The sequence below is a fragment of the Borostomias antarcticus genome (genome assembly GCF_949987555.1).
Source record: "Borostomias antarcticus genome assembly, chromosome: 19".
NCBI lineage: Eukaryota > Metazoa > Chordata > Actinopteri > Stomiiformes > Stomiidae > Borostomias > Borostomias antarcticus.
Genome location: NC_140252.1, coordinates 8,726,595 through 8,742,164, shown reverse-complemented (window position 1 = coordinate 8,742,164; position 15,570 = coordinate 8,726,595). Strand labels below are relative to the sequence as shown.

Sequence of the window (15,570 nt, the reverse complement as noted above, 5' to 3'; positions counted from 1 at the left end):
TTGACTGACTTCACTGGTCATCCAGCCATAAGCGTAGTTTTAGGTATGGACACTGTCAGCAACAGCGGGAATTTTGATTAGGCAGCAAGTAAGATTGAAGTTATTGAACAATAGGGAATACAATATGCTGACCGACAATTATTTTTCGGTACAGAGTTGTATCAATGATAATAGTTTAGTTTGCGTCCTACTAAATGCCTATGTAAACTGTAATGTTAGTGCTAGCTGGTGGTGCAGTCAGAACTGTACCTATTAGCTATAACGTTAGGTCTCGTAGACGTTTTGCTGAGGCAGAGATAAGATAAAGGGTGCTGTAATGTCATAACAGTTGTCTTTAGCTAGTAATAAATCAGTTTTGGTATAACCGTTGCAAACTTCTAGGTTTGAGCAATGACTAGCTAGGTTCACTCGCCCACTGAATTGCAAAGCAGGCTAAACAAACGAGACGAGATGTCTGGTTTGTTTATGCAATTCAGTTCAATAGTCCAAGTCCAGCGTAATCATATTTCATATGCTATACAGAATAGGCTGTAGGCTACACGGAAAAGAGTGTTTCATGTCTACAAGTAGTTTAATATTGTCAATCATTTTCCTTTTATGACCAGAAAAAAAGAAGACAAAAATGGACTTTAGAATTTTTTTGGTCAAAGCAGCAGAAAGGCAGGACCAGGAGAGGCAGGCAGGAGATGCATCAGGGTTACAGGTGAGATTATAGTCTGACTCAACAGATGTAGGTTTTGTGGATAAACCTTGTCATTCGTTTTCACACTGCCCAATCAGTGGCGACGGAAATTAATCTGATTCGGCCACCACCCAGATTCAATCCAGACTACGTGAAACAACAACAACCCATTGTGTCCCTACCAAAGCTCAAATCAAACCTACGCCCCTGCATCCAGCTCAGGTTTAACTTAACATGATGACGGGCTGTGAATATGTTACAGTATAGGTATTTTGTTCATAAACACATAAAGACCATGAGGTTAAGGCTTGGATCATTTATATCTCATATTTGTGTAGGGTTAGGTAGTTATGGATAATTCTACACCGTGGAAGTGAATGGAAATAATAATTGAATTTCTATGAATTGCAATGTTTCTAGGCATCGAATTAAACTAATTTATTTGAATTTTTACTTTGGCCTCTTCCTTAAAGTCCCAGTTAACCAAAATCTGAGATTTGCTAGAAAACACATTCTATGTGTTAGTGATGCATTGCTGATAACATGTAAAAATGGGATGAACCATCTGTAGTACTGAATTGTGAAGTTAGACCAGTTTTGTGTTTTTGACCAGTTTTGATTTCTGGATTTTCTGGGCGGGCTTAAAACGGTACCGGATGACGTAGAGCGGTGTTCTTAGCATATCCCCGCCCTAACACTATATAAAGCTAGAACGGATTTGAATCTTCGGTTCTTCTGCTCAATCTTGAGTCTAGAATTAGCTAGTTTTAACCAACAGTCTAGAATTAGCTAGTTTTTCTTAGTTAGCAATGCCTATGCATAAAACTAAACGAAAATGCATCCTTCCTGGATGCCAGCAGGAATGGGATGATAAGGTCTCCTTCTTTCACTCCCGAGTAAAGCTGAAATGAGAAGCAAATGGTTAGCATTTTTGAAGAGCCATGGTGTTACAGAGTCTGTCACCGCTAGCGCCCGCCTCTGCAGCAAACATTTCACTCCCGAAAGCTTCTGCAATTATAATATGAGGCTTTTGGGTTTCACGGACTCACGACTGGTCCTGGTGAATTCGGCGGAGCCAACCATCTCTCTCCCCGGCCTCCATTCTCCTCCTGTCGCATCAACCTTTGGTGCCGACACTACTGCCTTGTGTGCTTATAGCTAATTAACGTTATAACGTTAGCTAGGTAACGTAAGCAATAGGAAAATACACTGCTACGTTAATCTACAAAATGTGTCTTGACATTTATGTGGTAATGTCAGCTATGATGAATTATATGTAATCTTAGGAGGAATTATAGCTAACATTAGCTATGTAGCTTGTTGCAGATGGGAGTGTGTATATAGTCTAGCTAACATAGCTAGCAGCACCGACCAGGCGACCACCCACCAAATAACGTTACGGATGATATATTATGACTATAAGCGTTAACTATACAGAAACTGCCTGCCATATTTGTGGCACCTGATGTGCGTATGGGTTCACCGGTAATGGTTACAGTATATTTCTCCAGCGGGAGACCGGGAGGCGGGAGCGAGGGGGCTTGGTTAGGTAGACCAGGTAGACCAGCTGCAGCTGGAGAAAGACGCACCCTCTCCCAGTGAAGCGGTGCTCGGCGGCTACTGGCTGAACATTCCAGTTCTGTTGGATATGTTGCGGGAAAGTTGAAGCCGAGTGCTCGTTATTCTCACACATAACATTGCCAACGAGAGTGGATGAGTCTGTCCCGATTATCAACTCCGGTAGTGTACGCTTCTTCGCGCTATCAGCGCTGTTCAAGCCAGTGACTAAAAGGTAAATTTTAAACAACTTTTTCCATTGATCCCAAGGGACGACAGGATCGCCTGGGAGGGATAGGAATGGGTCCGGAGGTGGCAGTGAGAAAATAGGGACAGACTCATACATTCCTCGTTGCCTGTTTTTGTATTTTGCATCTAAGGGCAGTAACACTGGCGCGTTGGTATAGAGTAGCTACAGTTTTACCTGTGTTGTTTGTTAGGAGGAAGCATCTGTGCGTTTGACTCATTAGACAAGTGTAATTTCAACTCCTCTCTGTTTTCACAAAGCTGTGCCTTCCTACCACAAAAGAGACGGCGTGCCAGTGTGACAATATGCAGACCAGAGAACGGTACTATTTGACAGGTTCTTCCCTCCACACCCCCTCCCCACGCAATTGGGTGTGGCTTCGGTGCCTTCAGCAGACACGCCCCCACAGTCTCAGACCAGAGAATGCTGCTGATTTTTAACCGATTTTGAAGCCTTATTTTATATACTTAGCGACATTTTTAATCACTCAGATTTGGCTGGGCGGTTAATGACATGTTTTCCTGTGGTGTGTGAAGCTCATAACAAAAATTTGAACTGGGTTAACCTGGACTTTAAGCATGTATTCAACATAATACTATTATCTGAATGAAAAGTACTGAAACAGATGTATAATGCAAGGCAATTTATTATTTTGGCCGGTAAAAAATATACTTGGCCGATGGATTTTTTCATCTACCAGTCCCCTTGGCAGGTGAGCCAAAAAGTTAATTTTCAACCCTGTATGTAGGAATTATGAGGACTTGCTGTTTTATGGCGAAATGTCAAAATTTGGTGCCACGGCATGGGTGTTTGGTGAAAACTCAATTTTTTTGATAACTTTTGATCACAAAGGTCTTAAGATAAAGCTGACCGAATATGAAGTTGATCGGATGGAATCTGTAGGAGGAGTTCATTAAAGTACGAGGCATGGAAATGGTAAAAACAAGGAAAAAATGGCACATTAAGAGCAAAATGGCTGACTTCCTGTTGGATGTTGGGTATAGCTCCAAGGGACATTTTCGTGCGTCTCGATGAACTACATATGCCCACCGAATTTCGTTCGCCTACATCAAACTGAGAGGTGGGGCTCGCCATTTTAAATTTTCCAGGGGGCGCTCTTGAGCCGTTTTGCCACGCCCATTTCCGTCACCCATGAAATATCAAATTTTTCACCGGGACTGAAGTTTCATCCGTTTTCATCAATGTTTAGGCCGGCAAAAAAGCATTTGTTTGTGGAGAAGAAGGTAGGAGAAGGTAGGAGAATAATAATAATCCTTACAATTTCAATAGGGCCTCACACCGCCATTGCTCGGGCCCTAATAATGCCTCTGGAACTTTCCGAATTTGAACTTCAGCTTAATCAAATGTATTAACTGAGGACAAACTCATCCACACGCTGTTGCTTATTTCTAAACAGGAAGAGAACAAATCTGAAAGATTTATTAATGAGTCATGTTGTGGGCTATACTGTAGTATAGTGTCGTCATTTGTATCTGTATTATGCTTGAGCAGGTCTTATGCAATTGTGTTGATATGACTTTTTTCTATTAATGTTCTCTTCTTCCCTAATGATGTGTATTTCAATGATTTTTAGATTCAAATGTGTGAAATGCTCACATAATTCCTCAAGAGCAAGAAACAGCTCATTATGGATGCATGGATTATTTTATTTAAGCCATTTAAACAGGGTAACGTTCTTGATTCAGTATGTGTGGACATTTTACTGACTAATGCCAAAACCATTTATCTGAATAAATAGCTTACAATTGAATGATCAATATGCTCTTTAGTCTTTAGTAGGGCAGCTCCCTGAATGTGGACAAAACATCAGTCGGAGACCCTTAAGTCACTGAGATGCATTGCTCCATTGTGAACATTCACTGGTGGGCGGAGCCGACTCACCTGCCTTGTGATGGGTATCCTGTCAGCCAGCCACGTGGCCAGAGAACAAGGACAGTGGCCATGGCGGAGGGCTGCTAGGCTTCTCTGACCACTTGGTTGCCATTGCTCATAATGTAGGCTACGGCTGGAATATTTGGTGCAGATGGCCAGGTCAACACCTAAACTTGGTCTGCTGGTAGGCCTACAGTAGGTTTAATTAATTTTTGAATCGAGTAGCCTAGTAGAGCAAGAGAAACAGCAGGAGCCTCGTTAGTTTGCACCAGCTGCAGTGGACGGAGAGCGGCTGTGGGAAAAATAGCTGGTCAGCATACTGTAATCAGTTTGTTGGCAATTTATTTTGACAACTGGACCGTTGATGTTACACAGTAAATGCAGTACATTTCATTAATGGCTAGTTGCTATTGAAATCAGGACTGGAATTAAGTTTGTTAAATCCATCCATCAAGAAAACTAGCAAATTCAGTCCAACACCTGCGGCAAACCGGCAAAAATGTGAAATGGAATGGAGCGGTCATGACCAACACAGCACAATAGAAGCCATGGCTGGAACTTGCTAACGTTAGTAGCACCCCCCTCCCCCACAATCCATTAGCCCACTGGCTAGGAAACACATCCATTCAGTGTATTTGAATATGAATGAACTTGTAGCAGGGGGGTGTTGCAATAGTGTAGTTCAGGTTTGTTGCTGGCGAGCGGTGAGCTAGTGTAGCACGACAAGCCATGTAAGAGTTTAGCCGTAAGCTAATTGGCCAATTGACCACGAGAGGCAGTGGGTTACAGGGGATATCGACGCGATAGCGGAGGGCCTAAAACCCCCGTAGCTGTGGTAAAATCCCCTGTAACCCACTGCCTCGAGTGGTCAATTGCTTTTCTACAACGGTTACTAGATATATATATTCACAAAAAACACTCAGTAGTAACATTCAATCATTTATTTACTGATCATTCTTATCATTTAAGTATTTACAAAATCTTCTGCGATAGGCTATAGTTCTGAATTAAATGGTTGCCAGGCAACATAGGCTATCTTGCCTATTTGGGTTGGCCTTGTTTGCATAAACCATAAGGCATAATTCGGGTGGTTCACGTTTATTTGAATATTTCCAGCCATGGTGCAGTTATTAACAGTTCTCCAGAGCACTCGTTTTTGCTGGTAGGGGAAGTATTGGAGTCGGACTGATGAGTGCGTTTTTGTAATAGGATACGAAAAAGGCGAGGTTGCTGCGAGTGGTTGCTACGCAAAGCATAGCCTACCGCTTGATTTTATCAATGGCCTCGTCAATGAGATTGACGGCGCATTAATACTAATTGTTATGCGGTCGCAGCAATGGATTACAGAGTATTTTACCACTGCTTCTAGCCAATCAGAATCAAGTATCCAAACTCTCCGTTGTAGAAGGACAATTATACAACGGGTGCTTGATTAAAAGCCGTTGTATGTGACACGTTATACCATGGCCTGGGTTAATACTCTTTTCTGATTGGCCAGCAGACGTGCGTTAAAACCGTGTATACGCACACGTAGTTCGGCTGAAGTTTAATTACTGATCTAAATTAATGCGCCGGCTTTGACAGCAACCTAAATGAGCTAATCCCATAGCCTGCTGTACCATTGCAAGCTAGCCATGAATAAAGTGTTGTATACTGCATATTTGCTGTGCAACGCATCCATTGTCAAATCTATTTGCCAACAAACTCTTTATGATAGCCAGACACCTCACTGTCCCCAAATCAAAAACTGTTTTTTCACTTCGTGTTATAACGTGTTATATCACGTTAGTGGTGTAGCCAGGTATGATTTTGTAACGTCAGTCTAAGAGTTGCAGTAAAAGGAGCCAGACGTATGGAAAACGGTCTCCGCCTCGTTTATTCATTTACAGTATATACGGCATCCAAATATATCACAGTGTGAAGAGGCAATTGCTGGATTCTAATACCCTGTTGCTTCAAATAATGATATGACACAGCCTGTCCTCGCAAATCAACTCGCAATGAACGTAAGATACGACTGACAGTGATATACCACGACATGAAAACAATACTTTTGGAGTTGAGGACAATCTGGCTATCATACATAGTTTGTTGGCAACTAGGTTTGACAACTGGACGATTTATATGTTGCACAGCAAATATGCAGTAGCCTGCACTTCGCTCATTGCTATCTAGCAATATCAGGTAGCTACAGTCATAGATATATGGGTACAGTAGGCTATGGAATTGGTTAGTTTGGGTTGCTAGGCTCATTGTTTGGTTGCTAGGTTGTATCCAGGGTTGAGAGACATTGCTGAAAGAAAAGGTAACGGACACTTTCCATTTCACTTACGTTATAACTTATGTTAACTATTGGATGTCATCGCTGTTCCTCCAAGAAATATGATATTCAATTTGTAATTCCATAGCAACGTGATTTAGCAGTGAGGTACTATAATGACACTCAGCAATGAGCAACACATAAATTAAATTTCTTTATATTTTAATGTAGAAAATGCGAGTAAATGGAACATATTTATTTGTCTTTGGCATGTGGGGCCATGGTATAAGCGGGATAATCAGTTCATAGGTGTGCGTTAAACGGTTTTAAGGCACTTTGCCTCCACGTCGTGCCTTAAAACCATTTAACGCACACCTACTCGTTGATTATCCCTTACATATACCACGGCAAAGCCTCTTTACAGTTCTATTTGAAATATTACTGCGCCTATAATTACACTACATACTCGCGTCATGAACCATCAAGCTTTGAGCCGTTGTAGGTGCACCGTCTTGTTTCACTGTTTCAACCAGTCAGTTTATCACATCCTGATTTTTTCCCTTACCGGATAAAGTAACTACAAAGACTCCCAATATGTGGTCTGTTTACCAAAATAAAGCCTGTTTGAAAATATGTCGACACATTGTCAGACTTTTCCGGTAGGGTCTGTTGGTACAGTGTAGCCTGTGTGTGTCATCCACTAACGTTACAGCCGAATGCGCACATCTCCGGTGCCGTAATCTGTGCATTTGCATCAAACAACGCACGCAGGCGACTTTCAAGTCAGACCCATGTGAAGAGGCAACTCCAGGATTTAAATCCTTTATCCTTTCATTAGCTTATCACGGCGCATCTCAACTCACAATGTATTTGGCTAGCTAACGCTAGCTAGCCTGGTCTAACCTAAACTGAGACTACAGTGACATATCAGACGTGGGGGAAAATTCAACTTGTTTGAGCACAATGAGGCTGGCAATCATAAACAGTTTGTTGCCAATTGGTTTTGACAACTGGGCAATTGATATGTTGCACAGTAAATATGCATGGATCCATTTAGATCGTGGCAAGCTAGCAAGATCAGGGGTGCCTTACAGTAGCTACGTCATTAGTCTAGGTCAGGGGTCTCAAACTCAAATTGGCTTGGGGCCACTGCTGGTATCGTCAACTCAACTCACTTCAATGTCAACTTCAATTTAATTTTTCATTTCCATAACTAGACTCACAACTCAGTCTCTAAATGTTGCAAGACTATTCCATAAATAACATTTTCATCATACAAATTCAAACCAGTTTCCATTCATTTTAATATGTTTTAACAGTTAGTGCTGCAAATCATTTTTCCTTACTTTTATTTTATCTTGAAGCCTACATTTGTACTTTATTCTGTTTTATCTGCAAGATGCATTACTACTGTAAGCCTGCCCTGGACCTGTACTTGCATTTATTAAAGTTCAAGTTTGTTTCCATTTCTTACCAGACACTTGAATACATTTGTAGGCTACTATTCTATTTCTTGCTAGACACTTATCTTGAAAGACTGACGTTAGCCCTCTCAACTGTGTGGCTCGTTTTTTCCTCTCATCTCCCTATGACACTGCTCTCCATATTTAGTAACGGATAGCTCTTGACATTATATTCTTTTAGAACGACGACTTTGTTCTTGCATATCAGGCAGGTAGCATTTCCATTGAACTCCACAAAAAATACTGCAATGTCCATATTTCTTGAAGCTGTCTGTGTTCCTAACGTTAGTTAACCATGAAAACAACCTCTCGGTGTCTAACTGCATTCCGTTCATTGTTCATAGTCATGTGTGGATTGATTGCACCTGTGACTATGCAGCATTCACCTCGCGCACAATAACAGAATTTTGCCCCACGTAGGAGCGAATTGAATTTCGCATTGTAGGCCTGCCTACCAGCGCCATGCACAATTAATTATTACATTATATTTCTGACAGCATGTCCCGGGCCGGATGGAGTGGTGTGGCAGGCTGGAAATGACCCGCGGGCCGCGAGTTTGAGACCCCTGCTCTAGGTTGTCAAGCTAGGTGTTTGGTTGCTAGGTCATATCCAGGACTCAGACACATTGCTGAAAGGAAGGGTAACGGATCATTTCCATTTCAGTTACATTTCCAAACCCATGTTAACTATGGGATGTCATCACTGTTCCTCCAGGAATATTGATCCTCATTTGAAACTCCATAGCAACGTGATAGTTTTGGGAACTATCTTTCTGGGCGCAGTTCACTAAAATCGATATTAAGACACTGAAATAGTAGGTTTTGATTCTATAAATATTTAACCCGTTGTATAAAAGCAATAACTCACTCAAGGGTTGTGGTATATGGCCTATATACCACGGCTTGTGCTTGTATGACCGCAGCACAACCCATGGTATATAGGCCATATACCACACCCTCTCATGAGTTATTGCTTCAACATATATCAACTGACCAGTTATCAAAATGAAATACCATTAAACAAGTTATGCTAGCTTGCTGTTTCCAAATAAACGTCAAGCTTGTTTGATTTGACTGCCTACATGGGCAGCCACCCAGTCACGATTGACAGTCAAGCTGTTGCTTTTCCTCTGAGCCAGTCAGTTTTATCAAAATAACTGTAATATTTCAAAAGTCAAAAAATCAACCCATCAGGAAAATATAGGCCCTATTTAACAATGAAACTGCTGTTGCACAAATCACTCAGCCATTTTTGAAGTGAGTAGCCTAGCAGAACGAGAGAAACAGCAGTAGCCTAGGCTAGTCAGTTTGTTCCAGCTGCAGTGGGCGGAGGGAGGCTACCAACGCATGATACACAGATTCAAGGCGCACCCAAACACGGCTGTCCAAGCAGCACAACCATTAATGCAGCAGACTTGAAACATAATGCTTGCAGGTTCAACTCCCTGTCCTACCATTTTAATGTTTGAGTAGGTAATAGCCCCACTTTAGAATTCCATTAAATCATTTTTTAAATAACAATCACTATTCCTAAACGCGGCTGTGTCCTGGACTCTCAGATCTCATAGGCTATTGTATCTTTGCTTAAGAAATCCTAACTGAACTATTTGACTATTTTAAATGGCTGGTCTGCAGTGGACGGGGAGACTGAGCGCACGTGGGGAGAATAACTGGTCAGTTTGTTGGCAATTCGTTTTGACAACTGGACAGTTGATGTTGCACAGCAAATGCAGTACATTGTTCATGGCTAGTTGCTATCGGAGCGGTCACGGCTAACAACCCTGGCTGGAACTAGAAGCACCCCCTCTCCCACAATCCATTAGCTCACTGAAGATCATGCTTTTCATGGGGCTTGGAAATCCATCCATCCAGTTGATTTGAATATGAATGAAGTTGTGTGAGGGGAGGGGTCTCAGCAGGCCTCCCTCAGGACCAGGGGTAGTGATGCGCTGGTGCTGGCCATCAGCCACTTCCACAAGCTAGGCCTCTCAGAGCTGTGGAATTATGTGGCTTATTCCAACCCTCCGCATGTCACAGATGCTTGGGTCTCAGCACAGCGCTCCGCTCTCCCACTCACTCACAGGGCGTGATGTTAGCAGCCATGTTGGGACTGGAACTGGCAGGAAGACTGAGGAACGTGTGGGCTGGCTCTCCACACTCAAATCTCTCCCCTTTTCTGTGAAGCACATTGTGTTGCCTCTGTGTATGAAATGTGTTATATAAATAAAGTTTGATTTTATTTGAATGCCAAATTATTCCAATCCTTTTGGAATGAGAATAAAAACAAGTGAGCCAAGCTCTACGGCAACGTGTGTGTGTGTCTGTTTCTGTCTGTCTGTCTGTGTGTGTGTGTGTGTGTGTGTGTGTGTGTGTCTGTATGAATGTGTGTCTGTGAAATGTTTTGTGACATCCAACACTTCAGTGTCTGTGAGTGTGTGTAGGAGGACATCACCTACTTGGGGTCTGTAAATCCGAACACTCGTCCCCCGCCACGCTGGAATGGGATTTTTGAAGCTGAGGCACTCCAGCTATGCTGGCACATCTCACACGTCTCTTCCCACACTCTCTTAATCCATCTCACGCTCCAAATCCATTTCCATAACACAAGTATGTCATCAATGAAGGTCCACTCTCTCCAGAGAGAGAGGGAGAGAGAGATAAAGAGAGAGAGAGAGAGAGAGGTGACAGACTTTTCCATGACTCCTGCCCAGAGAAAATGGAGTGGAGTTGTTGGCATTAAGTGTGTGTTCTTATCATTGTTAACTAATGCTCTTTTAGTTTAGACCATCTTATTAATAAGGACTGTTCTCTCCCTTACTTTTCTACAAAGAAAATTGTCTGCTTTTTTAAATGACATTCCAGCTCCTACATGTCTTAAGGAAATATTTTCTCTTGATACGACACTAACATCAGAAACGCTTCATACACTGTTTCTCAAGATGTTTGCTTCATCCCAGGCTTGTAAATAAATAGGTAATTTTATGTTTGCTTCGTCTTTCTCTCATTTTCTGCCATTTGTCTTTGCGCGTCTGATGAAAAGTACATCCTTGCTTATTACCCCCTGGTAGAAGAGTGTGTGTGTGAGTAACCCTGGTAGAGGAGTGTGTGTGTGAGTAACCCTGGTAGAGGAGTGTGTGTGAGTAACCCTGGTAGAGGAGTGTGTGTGTGTGAGTAACCCTGGTAGAGGAGTGTGTGGAGTAACCCTGGTCGAGGAGTGTGTGTGTGAGTAACCCTGGTAGAGGAGTGTGTGTGTGAGTAACCCTGGTAGAGGAGTGTGTGTGAGAGTAACCCTGATAGAGGAGTGTGTGTGAGTAAACTCGTAGCTACATGGTAAGCGCTCCGCTATGTAATCTCATAAATGGTTCTTTTAATCCATCGTGTTCTGAGAACAACTGAAAAAAGAGAAGCTGTAACGTCAGCCGTGCAGTAGATCGCTTAGAAGCAAGCGTGCCTTTCTCTGTCTCTGGGCTTACTTGATTGGTTCTCTCTCTCTCTCTCTCAGGCCATGTTTGATTGGCCATTTCTTCCTGAGGGCTTATCAGATGTTATGAGCCAGAGCAGGGCAGAGCAGCACCTCACCAGTCCATGTTCTGCAGAGCTAGAACAAGGGTTGTCATCTAACCAGCCCCTTTTCCACAGAGCTGGAGGACATGTTGGCTCATTTTTCAACCCTGCACGGAATATCAGTCAAACTAGGCTCTCTCTTAAACTGCTCTCCAAACTCTTGATTGGCCACCTTCTACACCCAGCTAGTTGGTGACTGGTTGTGTCCAATAGCTTCTCGAGATATGATTGGTTGGTCTGTTGTTTTTCCCTCAGGGTTTGTCTTGGTTTACTCTCTCTGGATGTATCTGATTGGTTGTCTTTCTTGTGACTGGTCCTCTGGTCTGGTCATTTGTCTGTCCCTCAGGGCGTGTCTCCAGCTGATCACGGACTGTCCCCCGGCCGTGCAGGAGGAACTGGACCTCATCAGCGCCCTCTGTCAGCTGGAGGACTTCAATGTCAAAATCCTCCCTTTGCAAGGTAATACCGCTGTCTGTGCGTGCGTGTGTTATAACTAGATTTGTTTGTCGTGCCAAGGCAACACAAATAACGGTTGTGAATAGTATGTGTCTGCTCTCTCTCTCTCTCTCTCTCTCTCTCTCTCTCTCTCTCTCTTCAATCCACAGCGCTTTATTGGCGCGATAAGATGCATTTTCCGTTGCCACAATATACATATAACAACAGCATAGTAAACAAACAATCACCAAAATCACAGAATCTGTAAATATCCATTGTCATTTCAAAACCTTCAACAAATACTAGATTTGAACAAAAATAGATTTGGAACAACAAACTAACCAACCATCAAACAATAAAATAATCAAAATCAGTGAGTATTAAATATGCACGTTTCAGTCAGGTCTGTCCTCTTTAGACCACCAGGGGCCTCATTTATCATTGAGGTACGCCTTCTTTTACACGGTCTTTTTCGCGAGTTCAGGCGTACGCCATTTGCCCCCCCCACATTGCGATTAATCAAGCCGTAAGGGCGAAAATTTAGTCGCCTTTCTCCGCGCTTTTGTAGGACACCTCTCCAGTTGGCGTACCGATTTACACGGTGTTCTACGCCCTTCTTGAACACAGGGGGAACTGGCGACGCAGGTGGTGCGTCGGTGAATTACTATGTTTGACGGAGAGAATAAGAGCGACAGTTCATGAACGCACATACATGTAGGCTAATAGCCCAATTCAGCACAAACATATATCGCAATGCAAGATTAGACGTGTCCTCTAACCGGCTCATTCATGGTCCGATATGGATTTGTTCCCCAAACTGAACCTATGCGCTGTCCAAAACCTTTCCGCGCTATATGTCACACACCTAATGCAGGCACTCCATCAAACGGCAATAATTGACCAATTAGATTGTCAGTAATATGTGATCATGTGGACCTGTTTGCTGTTTGGTAAGCATACAAATGACAGTCCTCCTGTGCGTAATGCGAGCCTAAATGAATCTACTACTGGCCGAGATAGAACTCCAAAGAGGTGACGGCGATGGCGACTGCACCCACATAAGGGCACAATCAGTGAATGAATACGTCTATGTGAATCGCTAAAATGTGCACACTATAAATACCCAAATCATATGTGACGCCGACATGCTCATCACAAGTGTAGTGGCACGGTGGCCTGGCTCCACGCATGACTCATTCATCCTGGCGCACAGCAGGGTAGGGGCTAGACTGGAGGCAGGCGCTGCGCGTGACGGCTGGCTTGGTGTGTGCATAGCCAAGATACATATTTAGTCTTATTTACTTTAATCTTTATTAGCATTTTCCATCCATACAACGACAATACAATAAAACATAAAAACTTACAATAACAGCTTATGGGTACTTCCATCCATGCAGCTTTTTTTTCTTACTCAAATATGACAATTTTAATATTAGTGGTATCATCACACTTCCTTCTATAATCCATCCATTTTTCCCATCTCCCTTCAAACTTTCCTTCATGCATCCTCAATGCATGCGTGAACCTAACATACATCTCCTCCACAACACCCACCACTGCTCCTTGGTTGGGCGTTCCACCTTATACCAAGCCCTCGTTATTGTCTTTTTACTAGCAACCAATAGTACTTTCACTAGGTATCTGTCCCCTCCTTGTACATCATCCCGTGTTATGTTTGCCAAGATATATATTCAAAGCTGATAAGAAGGTGGAGGCACTGGAGGTCGTGGCGCTGGAGGTGGTCAAGGACCACTGCAGACTCCCCCTCCTCTGAGTCCCACCCCACGTCAGAGTCTGGAGAAACAATTTCAATCATTTTCTTTGAGTTTGTCTGTGAACTTGATTATGCATTAAACATTTCATTGTGCAGACATATTCATTTGATATGTTTTTCTGTTGGCAGTCAAATAAATGCTGTGATTTACCGGGTGATTTAGATGAGTCTTAATTTCCCAGAGGGGAAAATGTTTAATGTGTTCTAACATTATGAAGTGGTCATCTGCGTTATTGTTCCCTGTTTTTGGTCCTAATTTAATCATAGCCTACCACAGAATGTTTGCTTCACTCGCAGCCACATGTTACAGTATGTCCGTGTATGCCCAATCCTAGATGCACAACACGTAGCTAAAGTAGGCTACTAAGCTGTAGGAGCAAACAGACAAACGTAGGCGATTTATACCTTCCGAAGAGGATTGCCTTCCTCACGTGGACCTCACCAACTAGCACATGCACCTCCGTCTCCGAGAAGTTCCTCTTCTTAGCTCTTCGTTCCATGTTTCAATGTACCGCCTGGGTGCTCCACGCTACCTTTTTAAGCCGGTTCCTTCCGGGAAACCACGTTTGTCCACTCATGCTTTTGACCATATATGGTTGGATTAGGGCGTGGAGGGGGCGGAACACGGGGTGCGTGCGCGTACGCTCTCTTCCCCGCCCGTCTCGGATTTCCCGTGCAGAAAAGGGCATACGACATTTTTGATAGATCCGAAAAGCGTGTAAATATTCTCGTCGTACGCTACATTGTGCATTTTCCGCGTTTTCGTCGTACGCCCTCTTTTACACCTGAATTTACACGCTCTTTGATAAATGAGGCCCCAGGTCTGTCCTCTCTAGACCACCAGGCCTGTCCTCTCTAGACCACCAGGTCAGTCTGTCCTCTCTAGACCACCAGGTCTGTCTTCTCTAGACCACCAGGCCTGTCCTCTCTAGACCACCAGGTCAGTCTGTTCTCTCTAGACCACCAGGTCTGTCCTCTCTAGACCACTAGGCCTGTCCTCTCTAGACCACCAGGTCAGTCTGTCCTCTCTAGACCACCAGGCCTGTCCTCTCTAGACCAGCAGGTCAGCCTGTCCTCTCTAGACCAGCAGGTCAGCCTGTCCTCTCTAGACCACCAGGCCTGTCCTCTCTAGACCACCAGGTCAGTCTGTCCTCTCTAGACCACCATGTCAGTCTGTCCTCTCTAGACCACCAGGTCAGCCTGTCCTCTCTAGACCACCAGGTCTGCCTGTCCTCTCTAGACCAGCAGGTCTGTCTGTCCTCTATAGACCACCAGGTCTGTCTGTCCTCTCTAGACCACCAGGTCAGTCTATCCTCTCTAGACCACCAGGTCAGCCTGTCCTCTCTAGACCACCAGGTCAGTCTGTCCTCTCTAGACCACCAGGTCAGCCTGCCCTCTCTAAACTACCAGGTCTGTCCTCTCTAGACCACCAGGCCTGTCCTCTCTAGACCAGCAGGTCTGTCCTCTCTAGACCGCCAGGTCTGCCTGTCCTCTCTAGACCACCAGGCCTGTCCTCTCTAGACCACCAGGTCAGCCTGTCCTCTCTAGACCACCAGGCCTGTCCTCTCTAGACCAGCAGGTCTGCCTGTCCTCTCTAGACCAGCAGGTCTGTCCTCTCTAGACCACCAGGTCAGTCTGTCCTCTCTAGACCAGCAGGTCTGCCTGTCCTCTCTAGACCAGCAGGTCTGTCTCTGTG

The 15,570-nt window shown here is 43.8% G+C and overlaps 1 protein-coding gene across 3 annotated transcripts in view; it reads left to right on the top strand.

Annotated features, from left to right (window-relative positions):
• The window catches only part of nbas (NBAS subunit of NRZ tethering complex), a gene marked incomplete at its 5' end in the record, with an annotated part of 391,676 nt that overhangs the window by 113,605 nt on the left and 262,501 nt on the right, over window positions 1–15,570 (top strand). For all 3 annotated transcript variants that reach the window (XR_014630909.1, XR_014630910.1, XM_084453787.1), the window contains one exon: window positions 12,012–12,124. Coding sequence is in view for 1 of the 3 variants with exons in the window: in XM_084453787.1 (XP_084309913.1) it covers window positions 12,012–12,124 (113 nt within the window). The remainder of the gene's footprint in view (window positions 1–12,011; window positions 12,125–15,570) is intronic.